This window comes from Phalacrocorax carbo, chromosome 5 (assembly GCF_963921805.1).
Source record: "Phalacrocorax carbo chromosome 5, bPhaCar2.1, whole genome shotgun sequence".
Lineage (NCBI taxonomy): Eukaryota > Metazoa > Chordata > Aves > Suliformes > Phalacrocoracidae > Phalacrocorax > Phalacrocorax carbo.
Window position 1 is genome coordinate 7810580 of NC_087517.1, and position 27489 is coordinate 7838068.

At 37.1% G+C, this 27489-nt stretch overlaps 1 protein-coding gene across 1 annotated transcript in view; it reads left to right on the forward strand.

Moving 5' to 3' along the window:
• The window catches only part of DARS1 (aspartyl-tRNA synthetase 1), a 43312-nt gene that overhangs the window by 1713 nt on the left and 14110 nt on the right, over positions 1–27489 (forward strand). The window contains exons 3-7 of the mRNA XM_064451041.1: positions 6028–6120; positions 11008–11110; positions 19681–19783; positions 21233–21313; positions 21761–21820. Coding sequence (XP_064307111.1) covers positions 6028–6120; positions 11008–11110; positions 19681–19783; positions 21233–21313; positions 21761–21820 — 440 coding nt within the window. The remainder of the gene's footprint in view (positions 1–6027; positions 6121–11007; positions 11111–19680; positions 19784–21232; positions 21314–21760; positions 21821–27489) is intronic.

The following is a 27489-nucleotide window of genomic DNA, read 5'->3' on the forward strand; positions in this document are numbered from 1 at the left end:
CATTTTGGAGCCAGTCCAATGGAGAGCTACCAGATTGCTCAGGGGACTGGAGCACAGGATCTCTGGGGAGAGGCTGAGGGAGTTGGGTTTGTTCAGCCTGGAGAAGAGGAAGCTGTGGGGTGATCTTATTACTGTTAAAAGCTACTTAATGGGAGGGTGTAGAGAAGATAGAGTCTTGAAGGTATGTGGTGATTGGACAGGAGGTCATGGACACAAGTAGGAACACAGGAGATTCTGATTAGATAGAAGGAAATAAAAATCATGAGTGTGGTTGGATATTGGAGCTGGTTCCACAGAGGTTATGGAATCATGGTCTTTGCCCTTGCCTGGACCACACCTTACACAACTTGTCAGTTTTTGTCCCTGTCTATGTTTGCAGGCTTTTTTTTTTTTTAAATTTATAATGTACTGAGTCCAGAGATGTCAGGTTTTTTCTTCAGTGTAAGTTCTGCTATGGCTTGCTGCAGCAGCTCCTTCTGAGTAGGCTATCTGTCTACTTATGCAGCCTTCATTACTGCTGCATATGAGCACCAAATCCATTAATATATATTAATATTTATGGGTTTTGTCATTATTCACACCACTGTGAATTCAGTAAATGCTCATTTTCTACTGTTGGGGAATTGGGATTCAGAAAGACTTGTCAGCTAGAGAACAATCTCCCAGACCAACATCCCAAGAAATACTAGTCTTCATATTATTCAGTGCATGAAACAGGGACGAGGGAAGGTGATAGACTGGCTTCTTGTAACTTCTTCACAGTGAAATGTAAAAAAGGAACATCACCTATGATTAGGTGATTTTATTTCTCTTCTGAATGATTGCTTTGGTTGACCTCCCTTAAGAATGGAAATACAGAATGTAGGGAAGAGGAGGAGCCACAAATGCACTCGTAGGTTAAAACCAACTGAAGGGGAACATTATGTCAATGGGACAAGAAGATCACTAGAGACTGCATTAACAGTCATTATTTAAGAAAATACATACTAGCTGTCAAATAAGGGAACTAAAGTTGAAAACACATGGTAAGCCAGCCCAACTGCTGGCTGCTGTGGTCTGCGTTTTCCTGATGCTGGGTCTTCTGCTGATCCGTTTGAGCATGCTAATAACAACAGCTTGTTCAGCCAGCTTAGCAAAGTGAAAGAAGTTGGCTAGAGGTCTGATGACTGCTGGAAGGGGCAGGAACACAGCCGTCTATATTTATGTTTAACCATGTAACAATCCATAAATTGGTGTGCAGGCGCAACCTAAAAGGTATAATATTAAGGAAAGGGTAACTTCTCTAAGTTAGCATCTGGCTGGTTAACCTGCACTGCTGACTGTAGGCTGAAAGATTGCCCTGTTGGATCTCCTCTCCCTGTACTCTTCTGTGATGGCATTTGGCTCACTGGAGTTTCTGCAAGCTGTTTCCTCTGCCAGTTTCACACCCCATAGCAAACAACTGTGGGGGAGACCCAAGCTGGCAGATTGAGATAGTGGATCAAATTCTGCTCCCATGGAGAAAGTCTACCCTGTCAACTGTCTCACATTCAAAAGAAACACTCAAAATACTGTGGAGGAAAAAAATATGTTAAGAAAGAAAGTGGCAGAAGCTACAGGAAATGATACGAAAAAAGGCCAAGTGCTGTATTTAGATATGTTGTCCTCTTGACCCTCGATCCTTGTTTTTTAAAAAGGAAAAAAAAAGTTTCAGCCAGTATATGGGCAAGACTGAGTAGGTTTTCCACTGGGCTTAAAACACAACCTTCAACACTCCTGCTGTTCTGTGGGTTTTTTTTTTTAAGATGGTTATCCAGAACACCACAATTAGGTAACAATAAAAAACAAGTTGTCTATAATAAAGTTCAAGATCAGCCTAGCCCAGTCCTTGAGACTAATGCCCTCTTATTTAAAGATTCAGTAGTTTTTGCCAGGGAGAACTCTTACCAAAGGACTCATGGGAGGGTGAAGTCATAACTCGGCATCAGTAGTGTATATATGCTTTTCCTCAAAGTATTCTAATTGCACTGAGTGTCTTGGAGGACGAGGGCTGGCAGGGAAGCACAAGTGCGAGTGTTCCTGTCTGTCTGTACTATATTAATTATGTTTGTTTCTGAAGTCAGTGTGGGTACATGCCATTTCTAAGTCAGAATAACAAATTGTGGTATGACCTGTGCAGATCCATGTAACTGACTGGTAACTGGAGCCAACAGACAGCACAGACGTGGGTAGTAGCTCAGCAGGATGTCTGCAGCACTGTTGCTTTTAGGCTTGCTGTAGTAGCTGCACTGTCCTGGAGACACTGGCTGGACGTGGGAAGTTAAGAAGCTTGGAGTGATCAGAGCAAATTATTCTCCCTTTCCAAGGGACAGGCTTATTGTCCTTTTGCTGCACTCATAGACTGTTGTTCCTCTGCAGGCAAATTAAAACTCTTTTCATCTGTTCATAAAATTGTTGCATAGATGCTCCACCCTGCCCTACTGATCTCTCACACACACCTTGCCTCCATTCTTGGCGCACTTCAGTCTGTCTTCTGCTGATGTTGGCTGCCCTGGCTCTCTGATGTTCTCACTTCCTGTTACATCACGTCTTTAAGTCCTTCCTGCCTGCTTGAGGCTATGATTGCTAGTAAAACTCCATTTGCCTTTCCTTTTTTCTCCCTTTAGCCCCATTACTTTCATCTCCCTTCCCTGGAAGCTGCTTTCATCTTATACTGCTTTTGGCTTTCAAGTTTTTTTATTAAACTTATCTTCTCTTTGTCAAATCTATCCAACATTATAAAGATGCTGGCACTTCACAGAGACAGCTGAAATATTGATCATACTGTTCAAAACTCCACGATAACTTAGTAAAAACTCCATGATAACTTAGTAAACAGGCTGATGTGATGGGCAGGGAATGGGGGTGTGGGGGTGGAAAAGTGATCTTGTCTTGTATAACCCACACAGCTTTTTGGGTTTTCTTATCTTCTCTTCCCACATTTAGAAGAGGTTAGAGTTCTGAGAGAAAGATAAGGATATTTAGTATGTTGAAAAGAAGAGATTGTGCTATACATGAAGGAAACGAAAAATATAGTTTCCCCTTAAACATGATTCAAACTGGCAATGAAGGTGAGATAACATGAATATTGAATTTGGGCCAGAAGTGTAACTTCAGACTTAGAGTGTTTTGTTTGAACGTCATTGAAAAATCTTTATTCCCTTGTCTTCACTGCAACTGTAGCATGGTTTAAAACTTCTTTTATTTTTGCATTATTTAATTGTAAGTGTTTATGTGGCAAGAAGACAGAAAATGTAACTATAGCTTGCATTTGTGAAGGAATGCGTAGGTGGTAGTGTGAAGAGTATGGTGAGAAGGCCTTAAAGGTGAGAGCAGGAAGCTTCATTTTTGTCATGGAAGAGAGAGAAATTAACTGAAAGGAATTCCAACTGAAATTATATGTGAGAGTACATAAGGAAGATTTGAGCTACACTATGTTGGCTGTACAAGAGAAAATGAGTGGCAAAGGCAAATGATTGCTTACACTAGCAAAGTAGACATTATTGTGAACTACTGGCATTTTAGAAATGAGAGGAAAAGAAGTCTAGATTTGGGAAGCATTGAAGAAGGGAAATAAAATGATGTAACAGTTGCTACATATGGCTCTTTTCAGTGGAGCACACTGACAGGACAGGAGGCAGTGGGCACAAACAGAAACACAGGAGGTTCCCTCTGAACATCAGGAAACACTTTTTCACTGTGAGGGTGACTGAGCACTGGCACAGGTTGCCAAGGGAAACTGTGGAGTCTCTCTCTGTGGAGATACTAAAAAAACATCAGAACAATGATCAGAGCAGTCTTGGACAACTGGCTCCAGGTGGCCCTGCTTGAGCAGGGGGTTGGACCAGATGATCTCCAGAGGTCCCTTCCAACCTCAGCCATGCTGTGATGCTGTGATCTGCTGTTGGAAAAAATGACTTTATGATGTCTCTTTTTGGATATTGTTTTATTACTGTTTTTATGAAAGGTGAAATAATTTTAAATCATACTGTAAAAAATTTTTTGTTAAAGGTGTCTTGTTTAGTCTTGATGAAACACAAACCACTATGTATCCAAAAGACTTTAAAAAATATTTATCTAATGCAGATGGTTCCTGAAACACTAAGGATCCATAAAAAGGGTAACACCTCATTCTGTCTTTATGCTTGTGCCTGGAAAATGTTTTAAGTTTCTAACAATCCAGTTTTAAGTTGACTGAGGTAATTTTAACTGTCTGAATATCAAACTCTTACAAATGCTAAAGCTTATGGGTTGTGCTGGTTGCATGTTTCCTATAGTACTATACTGGTAAGGTTTGAACATCACAAGTTGCTGGCAAGTGATAACATCTTTATTCCCCTTTCTCCCTTCCCCAGTGCACGTGTGCACACACACACACACATTATTAATATATTTGAGTGAATTTCCTATCACGTTTCTTTGTGCACTTTCATTCTGTTCTGGTTTGTCTGTGAAGAAAAAAGTAGCTTGCCCTGAGCATAAGCTAATGAACATTTTCAACCCCCTAAAATTCCCAGTGGAGAATAATAGGCTTACAGGGCAATCTGTGACTGGTATTCAGAGACAGAGGGAAGGAGTCCAGAATGGCAGATGGTAACCTGGGGCAGGCAAACTTTGGAAAAGTTCTGGCGGGAAAAATGTAGAATGGAAGTGTCTTAGAAAATTTAATGTTACTTTGAAACAAGGGAGAAGTTGTCTGTGATGAAAGGCAAAGGTCTGAATTTGCTTGCATTACATATCACAGAATCATAGAATATCTCGAGTTGGAAGAGACCCATATGGATCAGTATCTCCCTTGAAGTTTTTTTTTTGTCTAGTAAGCAGTGTTTTTAACCACATATAAACTGTAAATGAGTAAGTGTAGCAGTTAGAACTGTTGAGGTATCTGCTATGCATATCCTCTAACTGATTTGTAGATACTATAAGAAATAAGTGTTTGAGACCATGCAAAAATATATTTGGCCAAAAATCTACAGGAAAAATGCAATTAAGTACATTTCAAGGAATAGTGGCATGCAGCCAGCATATTGACAGTTCATAATGGTTGAATACAATTTTTAAAGTCTTGATTTATTTAAAAATATTTTCATTGATAATTTTTATTTTCTCCTTTACTATCCAGAATCTATCCTTTCAAACCATGCATCCCTATTGTTATTTAGCTTTCTTGGTTACATAGAATTTGAAGGGTTCTTTCTAATGAATCCTGTTTCCTACAATGATAGTAGTGCTTGATCAGGTTGTCAGAGAGATTCTCTCGTAAAATAAATTGTACTGGCTTTACACAGTAATACTCTTGTTGCTCCAAAATGCTATTGTTTTTATCAGAATAAATATTCTTTTAATTTCTAATGCACATTTATTTGTGGTTTCTTTCTCTTCTTTATTTTAAACAATAATTATTTTACAGTGATATTCACCCTACTTATGTAGATACAGAGAACAGTCACATCACCTCTGAGCCTTTGTTTTGCTGTGTTCAACATAACATCTTTCATATCACAGAATAACACAGAATCACAGCATGGCTGAGGTTGGAAGGGACCTCTGGAGATCATCTTGTCCAACCCCCCTGCTTGAGCAGGTACACACAGTGGAGCAGGGTGGACATCCCTTAGCTAGCAGAAAATCAGACTAATAAGTGCAGGTAGTACAGTGCAGCACAGTGAAGTCCTATCAAAAATAGTGTAGTCATGTTGGGTTCTGCCATCCATGAACTACACTAAGTCTTGCTTTTGTTTTACTGCAGTTTGACCCTGCTATATAAACCAAACAATAAGCTTGAACCAATTTAAAACTACTTGATCAAGTACAATTCACTGAGAAAGGAAATGGGATCCTGTGTGTTTTCAGTATGTCTGTTATGTTGTAGATACAAAAAATAATGTGTTGGATTTATTATAAATTTTAGCAATGATAGAAAATGTATGCAGAATTTAAAGTGAAAATATTTTCCTTCAAAAGAACCACAAAACTGTTTTAAAATATAGATTTTTTTCTGTAATTCAGATAGAGTTTTGATTCGAGTAAAAGACTTGACAGTGGAGAAGGCTGATGAAGTGGTTTGGGTTCGTGGAAGAATTCATACAAGCAGAGCTAAAGGTGAGATGTCTCCAGGGTTTTTATTTTTATTTCTCCATATTGTTAATATAACCTGAATATTTATTTTGACTTCATGACCTGTTATATCTTGCATACAGGAAAACTTTGCCACCTGGTTACTCAGTGTTCACTTTGACTGGTTATCTTCTCTTCTTTCCACCTCTTTTTTACCAGGAAGGGAAAAGGAAATTTTGTTTTCAGTTGAGTGGAATATTACATTGTTGTAAAAGTGAATTTTTGTTTTATCATATTACTAAATAATGTGTAGACAATTGTAAATAATAGGAATTTAAAAAATATTATTGTCATTCTCCTTTGCATGTTAACAGTTGTTAGATAAAACAGTTACAAGCTTCTACTGTAAAATGTACTTTTATTATAAATGTATCAGTTGTCAGGCCATATTTATTCTGCTGCGTATGAATATTTTCACTATACCTTTTCTTCGACAGGAAACAAGAATCTATGTTAAAATTTCAGAATTTTTACTTTCAGTTACCAGTATCTGAATCTATAAATTTGAATTTAAAACAAGAAACAATCTTTCTTTAACGACAAAGGGAAAATCCTTTTATAGGTTCTTAGTAGTGTAGGCTGTCATACTTGGCTGTCTGACAGCCATATTTCTTCCCTGGAATCAGAAGTTCTCTCTGGAGGTCGGTTTGCCATATGCAAACTTAAATAGGCTTTGGCCTTTTCAGTTGACATCAGATGCAGACAACTGTTGTACTGGCTGCAGTTATGTTTGGCAGCTCTGTGGTGAGATAGAAATACCTTGTCTTCCCAGAAGTTGAAAGAAAAGAGCACAAAGAAATTAACTTCACGAATGAAAATTAGCAGTAGTCTCAGAATTGGGAATAATGCAAATTAGGAGTGAGAATCCAGTACAAAATATTGTCACGGATACCAGATTAACTTTTCTTTTTGAGAAATTCTTCATTTTCTTAAAAAATGTCCCTCTTAATGAGAGACTGTACTGTACTCAGTTAAAATAAGGAACTGCTCGTAAATATATACGTATAATGCACGTATAATGCAGGTATAATTTAGGGCATCATCTGTGATTTCCTCAATAGTTCTGTAGCGAGATCTTACATGGGTATGTCTCTTTGCTATGCATAGAAATTGTCAGCCCCAAAAGCTGTGAAAGCCGTGGTCCTTAGAACTTGAAGTTGTTCAGACAGGAGACACTATCTAATTTAAATGGTACTATCAGTATACAATTAAGGGTACCCTTACGGCTTTTTCTTTTGCAATTGTAGGAAGAGTTCAGACGACTGACAGAATTTAATATATTAAAGACAGGTGTCTATGCAGACCTTTACAAATAACAACGTTCAATGGTTGGTTGTTCTTGTCTCTGTATTGCGTTTATATACAGTGTCTTGCGTGATATATGCAGTTATTCAATCAAAGTAACATGGCAATATTAACTCACAAGAAGCTGTTTGTAGTCCTTCACCTTTGACCTCAGGAAAGACTGTTGTTTTTCATGAAATAACAGTGCTTATTTTCAGAACTCTTTAACGCAACCTGAAGAATGAAAGCAAAAGGAGTTGATTACGGGCATGAAGTGTTCTCAATTTATTGATTGTGCTTCTTGTTCCCTCTTGGTTTGACAACGCAGAACGATTCTGACATTCAGGGAATGCTGCTAGGGAATGCCATATGCTTGTTTACTTAAGCTTTGGGGGAGAGAATCTTACAAGAAAAGCAAATGTTTAAGAGTAAAAAGTAATATTGTCCTTTCCCATGCACATTGTGGTGTTATTCCTACCATTATGGAAATAAAAGTTGTGCAGGAAACAGGACAATCTTAAAGAAAAATAGCTTTAGTTTTCTCAGAAGCTCAAATTTGGCTCCTAAATAACCAACATAACCTTTATTTAACCCTGTCTAGTTCTGACCAATAAACCAAAAAAACTGAATGTGAGCAACTGCAGAATCCAGCTGTCTTGTATAGCAAGCCACTCATGAAGTCTCATGGAAATTAACTGAAGGATGTGTAAAGAATGGGGTGTTTGGAATTTCTGTGGGTTGTACTAAAATGAAAGTGCTTGATGCCCTGTGGTTTTTATTGTAGATTGAATAAATGTTATTTCTGGCCTTATTTTAAAGCCAGCCTAAGCTACTGATCACGTTTATCATTGAAAAGCAGTTGGGAAATCAGTTTGGGTGGTGCACTATGATAGACCTGAACTTGGTTGTGGTTTGTGAATGCAAAGGTTTATAAAATATCGAAATTCTATGTCAGAAAATCAGAGTACTACCAAGAGCAATTTAAATACTGTGTCAAATTTTATAATAAACCATATGAAGTTTTCTCTTTGCTGGCGCATGCCTGTAACTAGCAATGTATTAATTTATGTGACCAAACATTTTTCACTCTTTGTACAAATTCCTTCCTTACATACTTTTCTCTCATAAGGTCTTGTGTCATTTGGTGACTAAAAGTTCCTTGTATTAGACTGAGTCAGACCTTTTTAACCAAATTTATTTTGAAACTTTTAATCTTTTTAGGCATTCTTGTGGGACACAGTATTGGTTTGTTTTATAGAAACTTAGAGTAGTTTACTGTTGAATGTGAGTAAAGTTGGTCTTATACTTTTCACTTAAATACCATGTAAATATTTTGAACACATGGACAATGTTCCATAATCCCTTTCCCACCCCCCTTCTGATGCTTCCTTTTTTCCATCTCTTGGTCTGGAAAGGCATCTAATAATGAACTAGATTTGATTATGGCTTGTCTTCTTGATACTTTATTTTGAACGCCTTTAGCTCTTTTGGGAAAAGTTATGTTTCATCTTACAATCTTTGTAACTGTGGTATTTTGACTATTCCTATCAGTGAGGTTTGTTTGATCATTTATCTTCTGTGTGATTAGAAGTGGTTATATTCTACAAAACATCCTCTTTCCTCATGAAAACAACTACTGCTACTCATGACAAAAAGATTTGGGTCCTTTTATAATGCAGATAATGATCAGACTTCCAGTGTTTGGGATTAAGTCCAACTGCCAAACTTTGGTTCCGATTAGTATGATAGCAGGCCCTCCATTTATTTCAGTATCCTTAAATATTTACTAGTTGAGTGACATTCTAGCTGTCTTCAGCTGTGTATTTTTCTTTGGACACCTAACAACATCATTCCTGAAACATCAGTTATATTTTGCTAAATTATTTGTGACTGAAATTGTGGACACAAATACTATTTTTTAGGAAATACTGCATCAAACCACACTGGAAGTAAGAAATATTGAGATGTCAAAGATGTGAGATACACCTAGCTTATCCACAGAAACTTAGCATTGTGTGTCCTATGGAAAAATTGTACTTCGTTTCTTGACTTGCTGGATCTGAAAAACAGGCGTGCATACCACTGAAGGCTCTATTTAATTTCTGAAGCCGGTACTGTTCTAATTTAAATCTGTGGCTTAATATTTGCCTGCAAGAAATATGTACATCCATACCATATTAGCTTCTTTACTGAGATATTGCAGCCTCTGGAATACAGAATTAGTTGTACTCTGTTTTCTGAAGATATGGAATTAATTTTGTTGCATTTCTGAAATCATAACCATAGGACAAAGTTATTTCCAATAATTATAATGTTAATTTTTAATAATATTTTGTATTAGTTTTACAAGTTTTACAAGTTTGCTTTTATTTCCATCGGATAGTGTGTCAAATGTTCTGCATTTATCTTCTGATACTGTTTAAATTATCTGTAGCTATGTGTCAGGAATGGTAATCTCCATAATTACAAATGAAAACTGCAACTAGCTTTTTAGTGTCAGTATTCAAGATAGATATATGTTGATTTTAATGTTTTATAGTCTAAGTCAACAATAACTGGGAAATAGCTATCTATAACAACGCTTCTGGCTTTTTCGTATTCTCACCATTTTAATGGAAATGTAATGTTATGAGTCAGAACTTGGAATTAAAATTATATTGATGCCGTTTATCAGATACTGGTACAACAATGAAGTGTTTGTTGTTCATTTCTCTCTCTGATGAAGAAGCATTTAAAATCACCATATTTCCTTAAATCTAAGTTAAGGAGTAAATGATTATTGGAAATGTGAGGAGAAATATGAAATGATTGTACCTGTCAGCTAAACAGATTAGAAAGAGCTTTGTTGACTTGGAAATACCCATTTTGGAAGTCAAGAAAGTGCATTATGTTCTTTGCAAATTATTATTAATTCCTACTAACTTCTTTTTCCCTAAGCTGTTCATGAATAAATTGCTCTTAGAGAAATTTTTACTTGGGTCTTTTTAGTTTCTTGTCATTCACCAGAATCAATACTCCTTTTGTTCCCTTTCATTCTGAATGTGTGGTGTATTATAGAATGAACATTGTTGGTTTAGTCCCTGTGGTGCAAAATCAAACCTATTTCTCTCAGAGCAGCTTTGTAAAGTGAACTCTACAGCTTTAATTTGAGAAGATGAAAAAAACCTTATTTTTAAATAATGTAGCCTTGAAGTAGTTGTGAGCAAAGCAACAAGGAAAAGTATGATTTACTTCTTGCAGTTGAAGAACAATAGATACTTTAAAAGTTATGATTTCTAGTTTTTGTTTTGTCTAGATATTAATCTTGGAAGGCTTATTGTTATTTTTAGAAAATGTCCATTCACATGTTTGTAGATGAAAGGCAGATTTATTTCATTTATCTCAATATTTGGTGGGGATGTCTGTACATGCAGAGCTGACTGGTTTGATGTAGCCATTTCGGGGAGAGGGTGGTGGAGAGGGAGAGGGAGACACCCCCCCCCAAAAAAAGCTCAGCTTAATATTATAGTAGTAAAGCATTTTTCTCATTCACAAAGATCTTGAATAACTTGTCCTTAATACACCTGCGTTGTTTTTCTTTGTATTCAGGGAAGCAGTGTTTCTTAGTCCTGCGTCAGCAGCAGTTTAATATCCAGGCTCTTGTGGCTGTGGGACAGCATGCAAGCAAGCAGATGGTAAAGTTTGCTGCCAAGTAAGTAAGCAATTATATCCTGTTGTCAGAGTAAACAATGGTGGGAACCAGGACTCCCAGGGGTTGGGACCATTTTCACACATTAACTTCAATGCTTCGTTTGTTTTAAAATGTAGTTATTTAAATTGTCAGCTCACTATTGCGTTGAATACATTACACTGACAAAAGATAAAATAGAGAACAGGCTTGAAATTCATTCTGAACTGCTGAAGCAGCATTCTCTCCCCATAGACAACCTACATTTACTTTCAAGCTGGCTAACAAAAAGTCTGGCAAGCTCAGCTTAGTGGGACACTTTATTTTGTGTGTGGTGTTTGTGTGTGTCTACACATGTTCAGGGTTTTTCTTCTACAAGATGTGCAGTGTAGTAATATGTTTTATAGCTAGAACTGATGTGAAGAAGTTCCATATTGCAAGTAGCTTACTGAGTTGAAGAAATTAAGAGTAGCTTCTGTACACTAAATTAGTCTTATTTAAACCTTAGTTTTGGCACTAGAAAGTTTAATGGGGGATTTAAGTTACTTTTCAAGATATTTTTTGGGGGGTAATAGTTAGACTTGTCAATTAAACAAGTGTTTGTTGCAGCAATTTAATTCAGTTATTTGGTTTGTTCTTAAAGATTAAATAGAATAAATATTATGTAAATAATATATCTAAATAAATAGATAAAATAAAAAATTACCTTCCCCTGCTACTTGCCTCGAGATTGTGTTTTCCGGTTGTCCAGTACTAAATATGCTTGCATGAAAAAGGTGATTTTATAGAAGAGCTTTTAATCGTTTATATCTACTTGTTCCCAGATAGAAATGTGGATCAACTTGGTGCAATAATATGTTTAACATGTGGCACTTGAGTTGCTTCTGTGTAGTTCTTGGCACTACTCTCATGCCTGGGAAGGGAGCCCCCGCTAATTAGCTGCAAAAGTGCTACAGCCTTCAACCTTCAATATGTCAGGGAGAGGAGGGATTCATTATAGTATAGACTTCCAGAAGCCAAGTTAAGAAGGTTAGGATAATGCTTCTGCTGATGAGGTTCAAGGCAACGGGAGAACAGAACCAGCAGTGTTTGTTGTTTGGCGGTGCTTAGTGTTGGCAGTGCCAGTGTGAAGCATGCTGTTTACAGGTGTTTATGAGCCAAAGTGAAGTGTTCTGTTTCTTCATGAGATACTTTGTTCTCTCCAGCGCTTAGAATCTTTGAAAAGGATTAAGTGTATAATCTACTCTTTCCCCAATTCATCTCTGTCAAACCTACTAGCAGTCTGCTTGTAGTCTCTCAACAAACTTCCGCTACAGAACAGTGAAACAACTCTTAGAGTTGTGCTGCTCACTGTCCTGTTCTCCAATTCTCTGCAATATCTCTCTTTTTCAGTTTTCTTCACAGTTCTTTCTTCCACAACTGAATTTCTTCATGAGCGGCAGAGCTCAGTGGTTAGGAGCTCATGAGAGACAAGTTGGTCCTTACTCTTTACTGCCGTGTCCTGACCCTGCCAGTTGTAAGCCTTCCCTGACTTTTTTTTGATTCACCAATGTTTTTTTACTCGGTTAGTCTTCTGTCAGGTTAGTGATTTACACTAGGTCATGGAGGCCCAGGGCTAACAAGGAGCGGGAAATGGTGAAAAGGGGTATGTGGAAATAAAGAAAAAAAGAGGGCAAAGCTCCTTTCTCTTCTGGCAGCAGTGAGCTGTTAAATCAGGTGGAACCTCATCCTTAGGTTCTTTCCAACTCCCTGTCATCTCCCCACTTTTGTTGTGACAGACCTGATTTCCTCTGAGTAGCCAGGCTCATGATGTTTGTACTGTTTTGACTTAAACCTCTCTAATATATAGCATGCATGTTTTAGTCATTATTTGTGCTTCTGAAATGCTTACATGCTTACCATCGTGTTCTTTGAATAATAGAACTTCCTCTGCTACAGCCTTCTGGGTTTTTTTTTGGGGTGTTTGCTTTTGGTTTTTTAACACCTTTAGTGCAATCATCTCATTACTCCTTCCCACCAGCAAACCTATATTATTAATATCCTGCCATGCTCTCACTTTTTCCATTGTTTTATCTTCTACAATTTTGTCTGATAACAGCCATTGCAGCTGCCTGTTGTCCTTTAGAGGCTGTGGTGGTTCTCTGAATTCTGAGTGCACTTGTGGTCGCTGTGTCAGTAATACCTGAAGCACAGCAACAGTACCTGCCTTGTCTTCAATCACTTTTCTGCTAGTTTTCACCTGCTGTGGAGTGATGCCACTATTCGTAACAGATTCGGCTGGTCTTAGATGTCTAACTATAACTATACTGTTTCTCTGCCTTTCTCAGTGTCTTTTTTTCAGCATCTCCCCTTGTTTCCTACACATTAAATGAGGAAGTACACATTTATTGAAGGAAATATTTAACATAAAAACCTTGTATTTCAATTAAATTTTTAAACTGAAGTTTTTCACTGGTAGTACATAAACTTTATTTTTCATGTGCTACTTTCTCATATTTTGATACTGGGTCCAAAACTTTCTTTAAAATAGTTTGTGAAATTCTGGATCTTGAATTTTTAGTGAGAACTGATTAAATCAAGAGCATTTTTTGTACACATTTTCACAAATAATAAACAAACCAGTTCCTCTTTTAGATATTGGCACATGGAAACCAAGAACTTTCATAACCTTCTGTGGTCTAGCAACATTCATATACTAATTATCTCCATTATCATACTGAGTTCTTTTTAGTGAAAGATACTTAATACTGGTTTAACTCAGTTTCACAAAGACGTTTCTGTGAGCTTAACTATGAAAAGTTTCTAGCTGAGCTTCCAAAAAATATGTAGCCAACAACACAGAGCCAGTCAAGATACTGGACTGGGAGCTGTGGAACTCTTTACATTTTTCATCAGAAAAAAAAATACAGCCTAGTCCTGCAAGGGATGCTGTGTAAGAGAAAGAGTTAATTGTCTCTTTCTGGCAGAAGAGGTGCCAAGTGGTGCAATTAGTAATTTATCAACCTGCTTTTTTTCCATAAAGTATTGGGTGTGGTCATTTTGGGGTTTTTTTCCTCTTTTTTTTAATATCAGCTTTTAGCCTTCCCTTCCCCACCCCGCTGCCATAGCCACATGATATGATACAGCAGTTGGGAGAGGTGGTTAACAGATTCTAATTTAGCTGCCCAAACAATGTGCCCTCACTCAGGAAGTAATTTGCTGGCTCTTTATAGTAGGCTAGAGAATGAAAATCCAGAAAAGAGATTAAAAACTGGGGGGGGGGAAAGATGGGTAACCCTGTATGAAAATGCTTCACAATGTAGAAAAATATACTTAAGTTCATCACCTAGAAGAATTAGTAGTACCAGGAAAACTGCTGGATAGTGTAGAAATATCCATTTCTGTTTAATTTTTGGATCGGTGATCTGGAGAAAATGTAAAATTGCAGCTGTTAAGTTTGCTGGTGACACGGAAATTGGAATGGTAAATTAGGGGCTAGAAGCATATAGAATAATCGCTTTGATACTCTTCAGTGTGAATTTGTACCTTTGTGATTGTTAGTTCAGATTTTGTGTACGTTCAGGATTAATATGTAGGAAAGTAAGTGGTGAGAAATGTGAGATCATGGTAGATAACTGACTTGACAGGAGTCCATGCAGTTCTCTTACCTACTGCGATAGGAGAACTTTTGAGTTTTGAAAAGGAGGAATAAAATGCCAGTAATGTAATATATGCCAGTCATTAGGCTGTTTCTGGAATGTTTTGTCCACTTCTGTTGTCTTTGTGTCTGAGTATATGTCAAATTGGAAAAGGTTGGTTGTGAAGCTGCAAGATGAAATGATATGCGGTTAGGCAGATTTGCCTTCCTGTGAGACTGAAAGAAAAGCTCTGTCCTGTCCAAGAGAAATTAGTAAGTAATTTAAATCCCAGTCTGATGGTAGCTGTGCAAGAAGATTTTCTGCCAATGGAGGGTTCTTTACTTTGCAGATACAAAGGTATGAAAAGATGCAACGAACAGATGGTGAAGCTAGGTAAATTCGGAAGGGAAATAAAGCAGATCTTTTTTTCCAGCAAAAATGATTAAAAATGTATAGTGGATTTTGTTGCTTAAAATCTTTAAAAGATAACTTTTTTTTTTTCCTCCAGAGGATATCCAGGTCTTAGAATGTTGGTATAGGAAACAGATTATTATATTTTTAGAATGAAGAGAATAAAAATGGTGTTTACCTGGCCTTCATGTATACAATGTCAGTTAACTCCCCTTTCAGAGCGCTTAATGGATACTTACTGTATTTGTGCAGACAGTATTACAGTTGCTTTTATTGGGTTGGGTATAAAATGTTTATACTTTCAACTTTTTACAAAGTGAACTCATTTTTTGCAAAGTAAACTATTTCCTTCAGCTTTCACTGACATTCAGATGAAGGATCATTGATTATTATGTTCTATTACCATTATTTAATATTTTTAGATTTAATAATGTATTAATATAATGATTTGTGTAGTCTGCTAATAGGAAAGTGTTGAAGAAAAAAAAGAAATGTCTGAACAAGTATAGATGCTTCCATTAAGTAAAACATTTTCTATTTAAAGTCTATAAATAACCAAATCTTTTCCAATTCTTCAGACTTTTGATCAAGAAAATGTTGATTGTGATTCACTTAGGGAGGCCCACACGGGGTTCAGCTTGCAACATGAAGCTGTTGATGAAAGATGTTGTCATACAGACTGTAGTAATGCAATCCTGTGGTTAAAAGAGAAAGTCTTGGCTAATAGACATGCACATAATTAAGAGGGACATAAGGCATCTAGTGGACATTTTAGTAATTATAGTCTTGATTTTTTGGAAGGAACTTTACATATAAAGAAGCAGTTTGCTATACAGAAGCATTTTTTTACATTGGACTGACTATTAAAATAGCTTCTTTAAGGATTAAACAATATAAAGATGTCATCTGTCTTAATGCATCATGCATCCTAATTCAGTTTCTAGTCCTTTGTAATATTACTTATCTTTAATTATCTGTAATATTAATTACAGATAGAAATATTGTTGTCTTTAATGGAAATGGTGATAGCTTTGGCATGCTTTTCTGCTACTTGTTCACTTATTTTGGTTTGTTTGGGTTTTTTTATTATCCAGGGGAATTTTATCAAAAAATCACCTAGATGACTTAGTGCTGCTGCTGATGCAGAGAACCCTTTGCTGCAGTTACCAGCATTTAATTAATATATCTTGTTTCTTGTTGTAAATTAAAGAGAAATTACTGTTTCAGTAACATTCTTAGAATTACCTGTTGAATCAAAACGGCACCTTCTAGGTTTCTGTTGTTTACATTTGATGCACTGTGTTAGGGACTTCAGATTTTTCCAGCACTAGATCTTGCTGAGCATGGTTCAAACAGGACTCAAAACACAAGCTTTTACTTCCATACCAGATTAGATATTTAGTCTGAATGAGCAAAAGCATATTTTCTAATTACCAAATGGAAGTTTAGAGTAGATTATGAACATTTGTAAATACAAAAATGGTCATATGCAGTAGAAAACTTTGTAGTACTGCTGTGTGCCCAGGCACTTATATGCATATTTGGATACAGGATCTACACAGGTAGGAACTGAGTTGAAATACATCCTAAAATTATGGCAAATTTAACGACGAAGGGATGTTACAGTTTTAAAGTGTGTTCCAAACCAAGAAACATACCGTTTCAATTTTAACTCCAGTTTAGGCAGAGAGGGAGAAGCACATTTAATCACAAGTACAAAGTTTTAAAGTTCTGCTATGCAAGTTTAAGTTTGCAAAGCAATATTACAGTTACAATGATGTAAAAGTCAGTTTCTTCCTGTATTTTTAAACAGATACCATGTGGCGTGTCTTGGATTCCATGCATATTCTTATCAAAACTCTGTAATGACTTCACTAGCATGAGGTCTCCTCCATAGGATACGTAATCTGATTATGAATGCATCATACAACACATTCACATTTAACTATTATTTTCTTTTTCATGGTGCAAAGAATTCTCTATCATAAGTTTAAAACATTTTTATTTGCAATTATTAGTGAGAGGGCTTTTATTCAGCAGGTTAGAAACTTGTATTTTCAATGAAGACACTGCTATTCGTGTCATTAGTGTTTTCTGGGCATTTGCCAAAATGTTGACATGAAAAAGGAAGCGGGGGAAAATAGAGGAGAACTGTTTAGGGGGAAAAAAAGCACCAGCATAAAACTTTTAGTCTTTTAAACAGTCACTTATTTGAAAAGCAAAGGGAATTTATAGTTCTGCCTCATACTGTTTTAGCTTGATACATCCTCTGTGTTTCTTACCATTACGTTCTCTTGCACCCAAAGTATTGCATTGCTGCCTCAGTCTTTTTAAGGAGTTTTAAACAGAATTATTTCGTAAGAGGGTGCACTTCTAAGCACTTAGTGTAATTTCTCCTCATCTTTCTTGAATTTGTTGCCTCTGCTTAAATAATGGAGATGAATGGAGGCTCACCCTTAACAGAATGAATTCTGGTTTAAAGCTTCCTGTCAACCTCTGCTTTGAACAAATGTAGGCATTTGTTTGTTATGCTGATTTGAGCAACTAGCGTTTTTAAAGAAAAACATACTATTCACAAATTTTTCTGCAGTATGTGGAATTACCTAATGGTTAAGCAAGTCAAGCACATGAAGCACCATGGCCTATATAACTTTTAGAGCAGCTGCCAATATGTTCTATCACCTGAAAGTATTACCATCAAAGAAATAGCGTAATCAACTAAAATGCTCAAATTTGGCTTTTTTCTTCAGTTACCTGTAATTTACTTACAGTGATGCTGTTAGGTCTTGAGAACTTTGATGCTTGAATTTTCCACTGTTATTTTAATATAATCAGATTTTTCAAAACTTTTATTTTTATTCAAAATTTCTGTTGGATAACCTAAATTTGAACTCAGCTTTATAACATTTAAAAGTTTGTCCCAGGTTAGACCAAAGATCGATCTAGCTTTTCGTAGGGCTGATATGGATGCTTCAGGAATAGTAGAAGGCAGGGCAAGCAAATAGTTGTAGTTGGCAACACTTGGTGATTTGTATCTCAGCTGCTTCTGGGTCACACCTGGCTTTATCAGAGAAGAAAGCTGAGTTTCCCTCAGCAATTAAAAAGATAAACTTAATTGTTTAGCCAGGTAAATCCTACTTCAAAAACACGAGAGAATGACTAATTCCAAACATAGATATTTCTAAAGAGAAACTTCCCAATCCTATTCAGTTTCTCATGTGGTTTTACTGTAGCTGTACAAAAAGACTGTAGTGCTAGAATACTTAGGCTTTGTTCACAGCTCTTAGACTGACTTACTCCAGGTGGTGCTAGTTAAACTGATACAGATGCAAGTGATTAGGACTATAGTTACCCTCAGCAGTAGCTTGTACCTGCTTGTGCACTGTCCTTACCTCCTTTAACTGGGGGTTACTGCCCCTCAGTAACATCTCCTGTGTGTATAAATGTTTACCTGACCACCCTCCAACTTAGCTGTATGGGTTTTCAGGGGCAGAGAGAGGGGTCCTACTAATTAAAAAAAAAAAGCCAACCTTGTAAACTTGAAGACTGTTAACTGCTCCTTGCTTTACCGAGATCAGTAGTGGCTGGCTTGTCTGATGGCATCCTTGCTCACCTCTTATTATTTGCAGTTAAATTGTGGGCCTTCTACTTTCCTGCTTTCAAAGGGCTTATGTGGTCAAGTGATTTATATAAAGCGCTCTCCAGTCTTCTCAAGAAGGCCTGAGAAGTGAAAGATAAAGTTAATTTTAACAGTTACTTTTCATAAAAAGGAAAGAAATATTTTCTGATATTTGGCCTTTTGTAAGCAGGCTAGCAAACAGAGTGAAAATATATTTCCAGTGGGGGTGAGATTATCTGTAGGAAGTTACTGATTTAGAGTCACGTACCTTAAATACCTAAATAAAAACTGCTTACACAAATTGTTTTCTCACCTATGACTCTTGAAGCTTCTGTAATTGTTTGCTTATAGCACACTTACTTTATATCATATTTTGGAAGACTTTCAAGATGTTATATGGTGTTTTAATGTACTATTAGTGACTGTTAGTGGAGGGCAATTAAGATGTCCTCTGTTTTAGAGAAGTGACTTACAAGCATCTTGCATCTTTCAGTAACAAGTCATATAGTTTAGACAAGCTCAGTTTTGATTTTCCCCTGCAGATCTAGGACTTCCTTTCAGTTTGTTGTTCTGCTGGTGAAGACACATCTTTCAGATAATTGCATCAGCTGACACATACAAGAGTGTATGTGGCCTAGAAAAAGGAACTATGCAACTTGTCAGTTTATGTATATACACACAAAGAACAAGCGAGCACTAAGCTTATCTGTAATTCTTTCCCTCCCAGGTCTTCCATCCTAGTTTGAATTTATTGTGGCTGGGAATATTTTAGCAAAGTCCTTCATTACTCAGTTATTATATGTATACTGAGTAACTTTACCTAAATCCTTAACTCTGTTTTGTTGTTCCAGCAGTCCATACAGTATGTGAACGTCCTGGTGCTCAGTACTGAGTCTGGTGCGGCGTAATGAAATTTAGTAAGCCTCCTATCCTATCTTTATTGACAGCATCAACAAAGAGAGCATTGTGGATGTAGAAGGTGTTGTGAGGAAAGCACATCAGAAAATCGGAGGTTGTACTCAGCAAGATGTTGAGCTTCACGTTCAAAGGGTAAATTTTTGACAAATGGAGCACTGATTAATTGTTTGAGAGATTATCGGCCTGGGCTGTCTGTCTATCTACATACATAAACTTTGTCAATAAGCAGTCCCACACCAGAGAAATAAACTGCTTTAAACTACAAATTTCAGTGTATCATATGTAAACATGAAATGTTTCTGATTTTATGAGGTTTGATTTTTAGAATTTCCTGATTTTGTCTGTCATTGGAATTACAGTACCAAGTGAAATAAAGTATCTCACCAGAATAATTTGGCTGGGAATGCTTGTAATTCTAGTTTTGGATTCTTAACTGTAGCAGATACTGTAATAAAGAGTCTGCTTCTTTTTAAGTGCAAGCCAGAAGTTTCTTCTTTATCAGAAAGTTGCAATCTTCCCTTAATACAGTGTAGTGGAATACATAACTCTCAGCAAAAGTAAAGCATCGGCTTAACAGAATGGAAACTCTTGAAAACTAAAATTCCTGTAGCTTGTGCTGTAGGGCTGGAGGAAGTGCAACTTTATCATTTGTTTAAATAGAAAGCGTATTTAAACTTTTATGTAATATCCCTTCCTTCTAAAGGATTTCAACCAAACTGTATGCCTACAGTACAGCTGAAACACAGCCACCTGAAGAGTAGAGTACAACGACTATTATAGTTATAGCAGTAAGGTAAATTTTAGCTAGCAGTGTTGGGAAAAATCTGCAGATTCTGAAGAAACATGTTTTAATGTCTGTGCAGATTATCATATGCTTGATTTTTCTGAAAGAATATAAAATTCACTGCACCTATGACTAGACTGTAAGGGAGGCAAGGTGTTTTTCATTCTCTGATTGTATTTTAGGTATCTCAAATTTTCAGTCTTGAAATGGCTCTTTCCGATACAATAATTTCTTTACGGAAAGAGCGGTCAGGCATTGGAACAGGCTGCCCAGAGAGGTGGGGGAGTCACCATCCCTGGGGGTATTTAGAAGACGTGTAGATTTCAGGGCATGGTTTAGGAGACGTGGTAATGTTGGGTTGGCCGTTGGACTTGATGATCCTAGAGGTCTTTTCCAGCCTTTATGATTCTATTATAAAATAATACATTAACAAGGGTAAGAACAGGGTGATCTTGCTGGAATCAGAACCTAAAACTCTGTGAACTCCAGTAGTTTCAGACCTGGCATTTGTGCCAGTAGGCTTGTCCCTCAGGCAGTATGTATTTGCTGAACTCGGTGCTTCCCAAAAGTAAAAAAGAGATATTTTTAATCTTTCAAAAGGAAAATAAAAACTAAGCACTTCCACTGTTTTCATGAGAATGTACCCATGTATCTCAAGTATTTGAATAAAATCACAGTCTTGCAGCTAACAGCCTATGCAAACACTGTTTCAAGTCTATGCCAGAAATACCCTTCTGTAAATCACACCTCCTTTTGAGCTGACTCTCATGCTATTTCTGTTCCTGTCTCATTTTCAGATCTATGTGATCAGTTTAGCTGAACCCCGACTGCCCTTACAGCTGGATGATGCTGTTCGACCAGAAGTGGAAGGAGAGGAGGTGAAAACTTTGCATCCTCGAATACTTCTTATTGTCTTTGTAATTGAACAAAAGCATGAAAGCCAGGCAACTTCCTTAGCGCAGTGATTTTGGGGCTTCGTTAGGCTTGCATTTTGCTTCATTTATGTTAGAACTATCGCTTTGACATCTGCCAAACTGCAGTGGAAGGTCAAAACCAGAGGGTTTGCAGTTTTGTGTGTCTGCTGGATCCTCATAGTTAGGTTCTGCCTGGGACCTCTGGGTGAAGTTACACCTTAAGCTGTGCTACACTGCCAGTTTGATGTATGTTCTTTCTAGAATGATCTAGAAATGCTACTGAACTTAGAAGTAGCCCTTGGCTTTTAGCCAAAGGATGTTTTTTTCTATTTATTTTATTTTGTTGTGTGAGTTTGGGGCTTTTTTTTGGAGATGTATATATTAATTATGTATTTTTGCACAACTGTTTAGGATGGAAGAGCTACTGTAAACCAAGATACAAGACTGGACAACAGAGTCATTGATCTGAGGGTAAGGAACATGCTGTTTCATGCTTGCCTGCAAGTGTTTATTCTTCACATTTCCAATCCATGAAGCAATAAAAGTCGTGGACTTGATGGAAGTCTGTTGCTGGCCAGAGGAAAACTGAACAACATATTTTTCTATTTGTGAGTGGCGTTGTGAAAACACAGAGGTTTTTGAATCATAAATGTTCACCTTTCCTGACATTAATCAAAGATCACATACTAGTAGTTTAAAGGCGAACATTTAGGATTTGGCATGTGGCCATGTATATCTGGGCTTTTTTATTTACAGAAGTCACAAGGTGTCTGAATAGGGACAATTTAGACACAACATTTCTTCTCAAATATGTAGTCTTTGATGCCCCAAAACTGCAGTAAGAGCTCAGTTGTGAAGTATAAGATGGAAGTTTTGAATTTAACATGTAACTGAGGTGCTGCAATGCCTGTCTTCCAAGTGAAATTTTACCAAGCCATGATACCAATCTCATTCTATTTCTTCCACAGCATACATATATTTTTCTTTTTTTTGTTTGAAAGAGCCTTCCTCATCTAGGTCGTAGATACACAGCCTTCTGTGAATTCATATAGCTCCCAAATATTTACTTTTTCTGATCAGCAGCAAAAAAACCTACCTACTAAATCACTTACAGAACTTTTCTTTTTTAATAAAGCAGCAACTAACACTAAGTGTGTAAGTAGCTAGCTGTTCATATTGACATGAGGCTTTCTGGCCTTTTCCTATACTTAACTCTCCACAATAAAATTTTAATTAACTTTTAATTGAATGAAGAGCGTGCTTCGCTCATTTTTATGGTGTATCTAGTACTGCCTTTAAAGTTCTGGTAATGGCAGTTTCTCAGTAAATCATTCTATGGACCTGGGAAATAAAACAAAAAAAGTCATTTATTGGAAAATTTGGGAAAGTTCTGGCACTGAGATGCTTAAAGGATTTGAACATCTGATCTCCTTATTTCAGCAACTAAAACTACTTGTGGAAATTGTTTTACTTGGACCAAATTTAATTGCTTTTCACTTGATCTTCTGTGTAATACTGAGCAACTTCCATTTGTGATTACTCTTCAGGATATGGAGTATCTCATCATATTGGTCTCTTCATCTGTGTCTTAAATTGCACCTTTGATGAAAATAATTCTATACTAATGGTTAAAAGTGAAAATCATTTAAAGGATCATGGCTTATGGTAGTGGTAAGGCAGTGTGCTAAATTGAATGGAGAGCTCTGGGATGCTCAAAGTGCCATTTTTTACTTGAACTTCTGGTGATGAAGAAAAATACTCAACAGCACTCCAGAGAAACTTAAGAAAATCCATTAAATTAATGAAATGCCTGTATAATAAACTGGAAAGAGCCACGAAACCCAAAGAGAACAGATAAACAATACAAAAGGAAATAACAGTTAAAAATAATAGCTGAAAATAATGACATGAAAGTATCCTCGGCTGTAATTCAGATGAGGGCATCTGCAGAGTAAAACCTAAGAAGGTGTTTAGTAATGGAAAAAGAATGAAGTCTGTAATGCCAGAATAAACCCAAGAGACAGAACAGAAAGGGGTTGGTTAAAATTATTCCATCCCTGTACACATCCAGTAATCCTGCAGGACTCTCCCACTACTACTTGTATATCACTGCCAGTATAGTAATGGAATGTTAGTTATCAGTATTCTGCCTGGAGGGTACAGCTGGTGAGCTAAATGGATGCTGCGATAACTTTTTCTAACTTATATGTCCCAACCCTTGTTGGTACATCATTTATTCAGCAATGTTTGGCACCTTTTGTTGAGGTCTGAACCTTAACTCTGCATTCTACAGAAGCTGTTTTCCCCCTTAGCTCCAGCAGCTGCTGTGGTATGGTGCTAAACAGCTATTTCATGCTAAACAGGAATTCAGGTTAACTTTTTACAAAATTGATGAAAGGATGAAATATCAAATGTACTTCAGTACCTTATGTCTCATCCTCTGCATGCACCCATGGCTGGATGTAACATGGTCACAGCTTTCCCTTGATTAGGCTTAGGTATCTATCTTGCCTTCTTCCTATGGACAGAAAAAGTTTCTGTCTCTGACTGTGTCACATTTCTGTGTGTCTCTTCTGTTGCACACTTCATTATTTGTTTCGGAACAAAAGCAGATGATTTTGGAACAGTAGGCTCATGCCTATGCACAAGTTTGCTTTGTTTTGCAGGAGCTTTGCTCATGCAAGGGAAGATTCTAAGTTATTGTGTGTTATTTCAACCTGTTTTTTTAAAGGGAGAGCTGAATAAGCAGAAAAGGTATTTAATGGAGAAGGGGGAAATCCCAGTGAGAATACATGCACTTATATTTATATGTGCACATCCTAAGAACTGTATGCAGTGGACTCACAAAAGCAGGGACACAAAGGCAGCATATCCTGCAAAGTAACTGAACACCCCCCACCCCCAAGTAGTAATTGATTTTCAGTGATTTGTTTACATATACTGGAGCTGTACTACAAATGGGACTTGGAGCCCTAATGTTTCAAATGCACTGCGTAGGTAGGCATGTTCTAAAGACGATTAGAAGACATGATGTGTTAAAAGCTCAGAGGGGTATGTAGAACCATTGTGGGCGACTGCTCTCCCATTCCTCGTCTTTCTAGGAAAACCAAATCATGGGCTGTAGAGAAGAAATGTTAACAGGATAGTTCTAACAGAGATGCTGTGATGATCTGTTCCTACAAGTGTGGGAGGAAGTCCAACCACAGCTATATGTACCGTCTAGTTCTGGTTTCCTCAGTGCCCCAGTTTTTTAAGGAAGAAGGTCAACAAACATAAAAAAGAGAGATACCATTTTTTGGAGAAAGATTTAACAAACTAGATCTTGGCTAGACTTAGACTAAAAAAAGTCCTTAGTATGGAATTAAAATTAGTTTTGTCTATTTAAATACAGTCTTTAAAGTAGTTAAGTAGTTTAACTAATTTTAAGTAGTGATTAACCAATGAGTTCACTGGAGGGGGCCAAATCTTGATAAAGTGGAGCTGTGAAAACTCGGTTATTGCATCAATGAAAGGGACTGAATTTCCAAAAATGGCATCACTCCATCTAGGTATGATATATACTGGGGAGAGTTTGATTATGATGCAATAGAAGGAGTGTGATTAATAATAAGGAAATTACACTAGTGGAGATGTCCTATACAAAGTAGTCTACAAAGATTGCAAGACTTCCATTCTTGTGTACATGTGAAAACAGACTGAGTCGTGCACTATATTTTAAACAATCTTGCATTTTGTTTGCTGACAAAGCTCTTCCAGAGGTGTCTGGTAATTTTTTGGGGGCTAGGGATGGGAAGTACTTAAATGCCAAGATCCCAAGGTATTGCTGTAGTTGTTATTCTCATGTTTGGAGGGAGAACAGTGATTATTTTTTTGGGGGGGGGGCTTTAAAAATCCTTTCCAAAGAGCAATGGCTGAGGAAGAACGAATCTGTTCCTGATGGGTTAACTCATAAAATACAGATCACGTACTTGTGGAGTAGAAAAATGGGGGTATAGAGATGAGAGCTGGTAAGAAGAAGGAAGAGTCCTTATATAGACCAGATTTTCTTTCATGTAACCACAGGTGACCATGAGAAAACCGCTGTTGTTCTAAGTATCTGTGTTTCTCTATAGCTTAACGGAAGTCAAAACAGTCAATTGTGGAGATGTTTGATTTATCATTCCTTTATTGGAACAATTAAAAAAGGCAAGTTGGAGCACTGATTGTGTTTTTAAATCTCTATTTTTCTGCTGTTCTTAAGTTTAACTGAAGTATTCAGTGGTGTGTAGACTTTCCATGTCTGTAAAAACACCTACAGAAACCAGATTTCATTAAGATCTTTGGTAGATGAAAAACAATTAAGAAAAGACAACAGGTGAAACACTGATTTTTGGGTTTTGCTTCTTAGTATGTCTTCCTCTGAAGAAAAAAAAATCAATTCAGGTTCTCATCAGGTTTTAACAATGGACCTGACTGATGTCCTTGCTCTGGCTTATTTTTGATGTCCAGCAGGGTTTTTAACTTAACAGTATCTGTCCAAATTTGACTTGATTTATATGCGTTTTGCAGCCTTGATGGTATAATTGTGTCTGCTAATGCATAGCTCATTGAGACCAAAGCATAGTCTTTTTAGGGTCAATATTATCCTGTTTAAACTGCTCAGGGAAGAGCATAAACGTTAAACTGTGTCTCTAGTAGTTTATGGATGTCAGACTATGTTATATGATAATCCAACTGTACACTGATCTTAATGCAGTTTCTTTCAGAATACTTGATTACTTCAAGCTTGATTTATTGTGTTGAATTCAATTTACTCATTGCAAAAGCTGTGTTTTTCCTGACTGAATTGAAGCTGTAATGAACAAGCAGACATACAGTTTATTTTATTTTGGGTAGTGATTTGGTGGTGAAGACATAACACGGTCCCAGTCATTTAGACAGCAAATTTCATGTTCGTATCTTCTTGTACTATAAGTAATATTGAAATTTGAATAAAAGTTGACTTCAGTCACTTTGGGGTTAAACTGTTATTTAACATAAATCCTATTTCCTAGCAAAAACTTAATTGCTTGTATTTAGGGGACTGGAGCATCTCCATTATGAGGAAAGGCTGAGAGACTTGGGTTTATTCAGCCTGGAGAAGACTGAGGGGGGATCTCACCAATGCTTATAAATATCTGAAGGTTGGGTGTCAGGAGGACAGGACCAGGCTCTTTTTAGTGGTGCCCAACGACAGGCCAAGGGGCAAAGGGCACAAATTGAACCACAGGAAGTTCCAGCTAAACATGAGGAGAAACTCCTTCCCTGTGCGGGTGCCAGAGCAGTGGCACAGGCTGCCCAGGGAGGCTGTGGGGTCCCTTCCCTGGAGACATTCACACCCCGCCTGGACGCGGCCCTGTGCCCCTGCTCTGGGTGTGCCTGCTCAAGCAGGGGGTGGGATGGGATGATCTCCAGAGGTCTGTCCCAGCCCCTGCCAGTCTGTGATTCTGTGATATATATAGTAGCGGAATTGCAAAATTATTTAAAATAATGTATATTACTTAAAAGAATATAGATTGTATTATTTCCTTTTCTATTTAGCCTACTTTACGTGTTTAGTGATTGTTCATGGTGGAGGATATGTAGTTACAGCAGGCAAACAGAAAAGACAGAGGTGAGAGTGGAAAAATTCTACAGCTGTCGTGAGAGTAAAAATAAAATTTCACAACTTCGCACATCTGTGCCTCAGTCACAGCTCTTTGAGATACGATCACATAAGGTGTTAACTGTCCCCGATTCTATTGAAACATTCGCTGGTCTCTAGCAACTTACATGGCTCTGATTATTCTAACACTGCAGCTTGTGTTGAATAAAATGTGAGAGTTATTTTCATAATCTTGCTTATGTTGTTAGGGAATGCTCTGTTCTATTATTAATATTTTCCTTGTGGCATTTAAATAATAAACTCACAAGTGAAATTAGAGTGAGGTTAATGACCAAAACTCATATTTCAGCATTGCCAGCTAAACATTTTTTCTGCTGTCTGTAACAAAGGTGATTATTAATGAGTTTTCCTGTAAAATCAACTCGGCAGTCAGGTTAAAACATCAACACTGTTAACTGCAACAGTATTTAAGTGGCATAAGTTTGTTTCTGATCCTGGTTAGCTCTTGAATGCATAT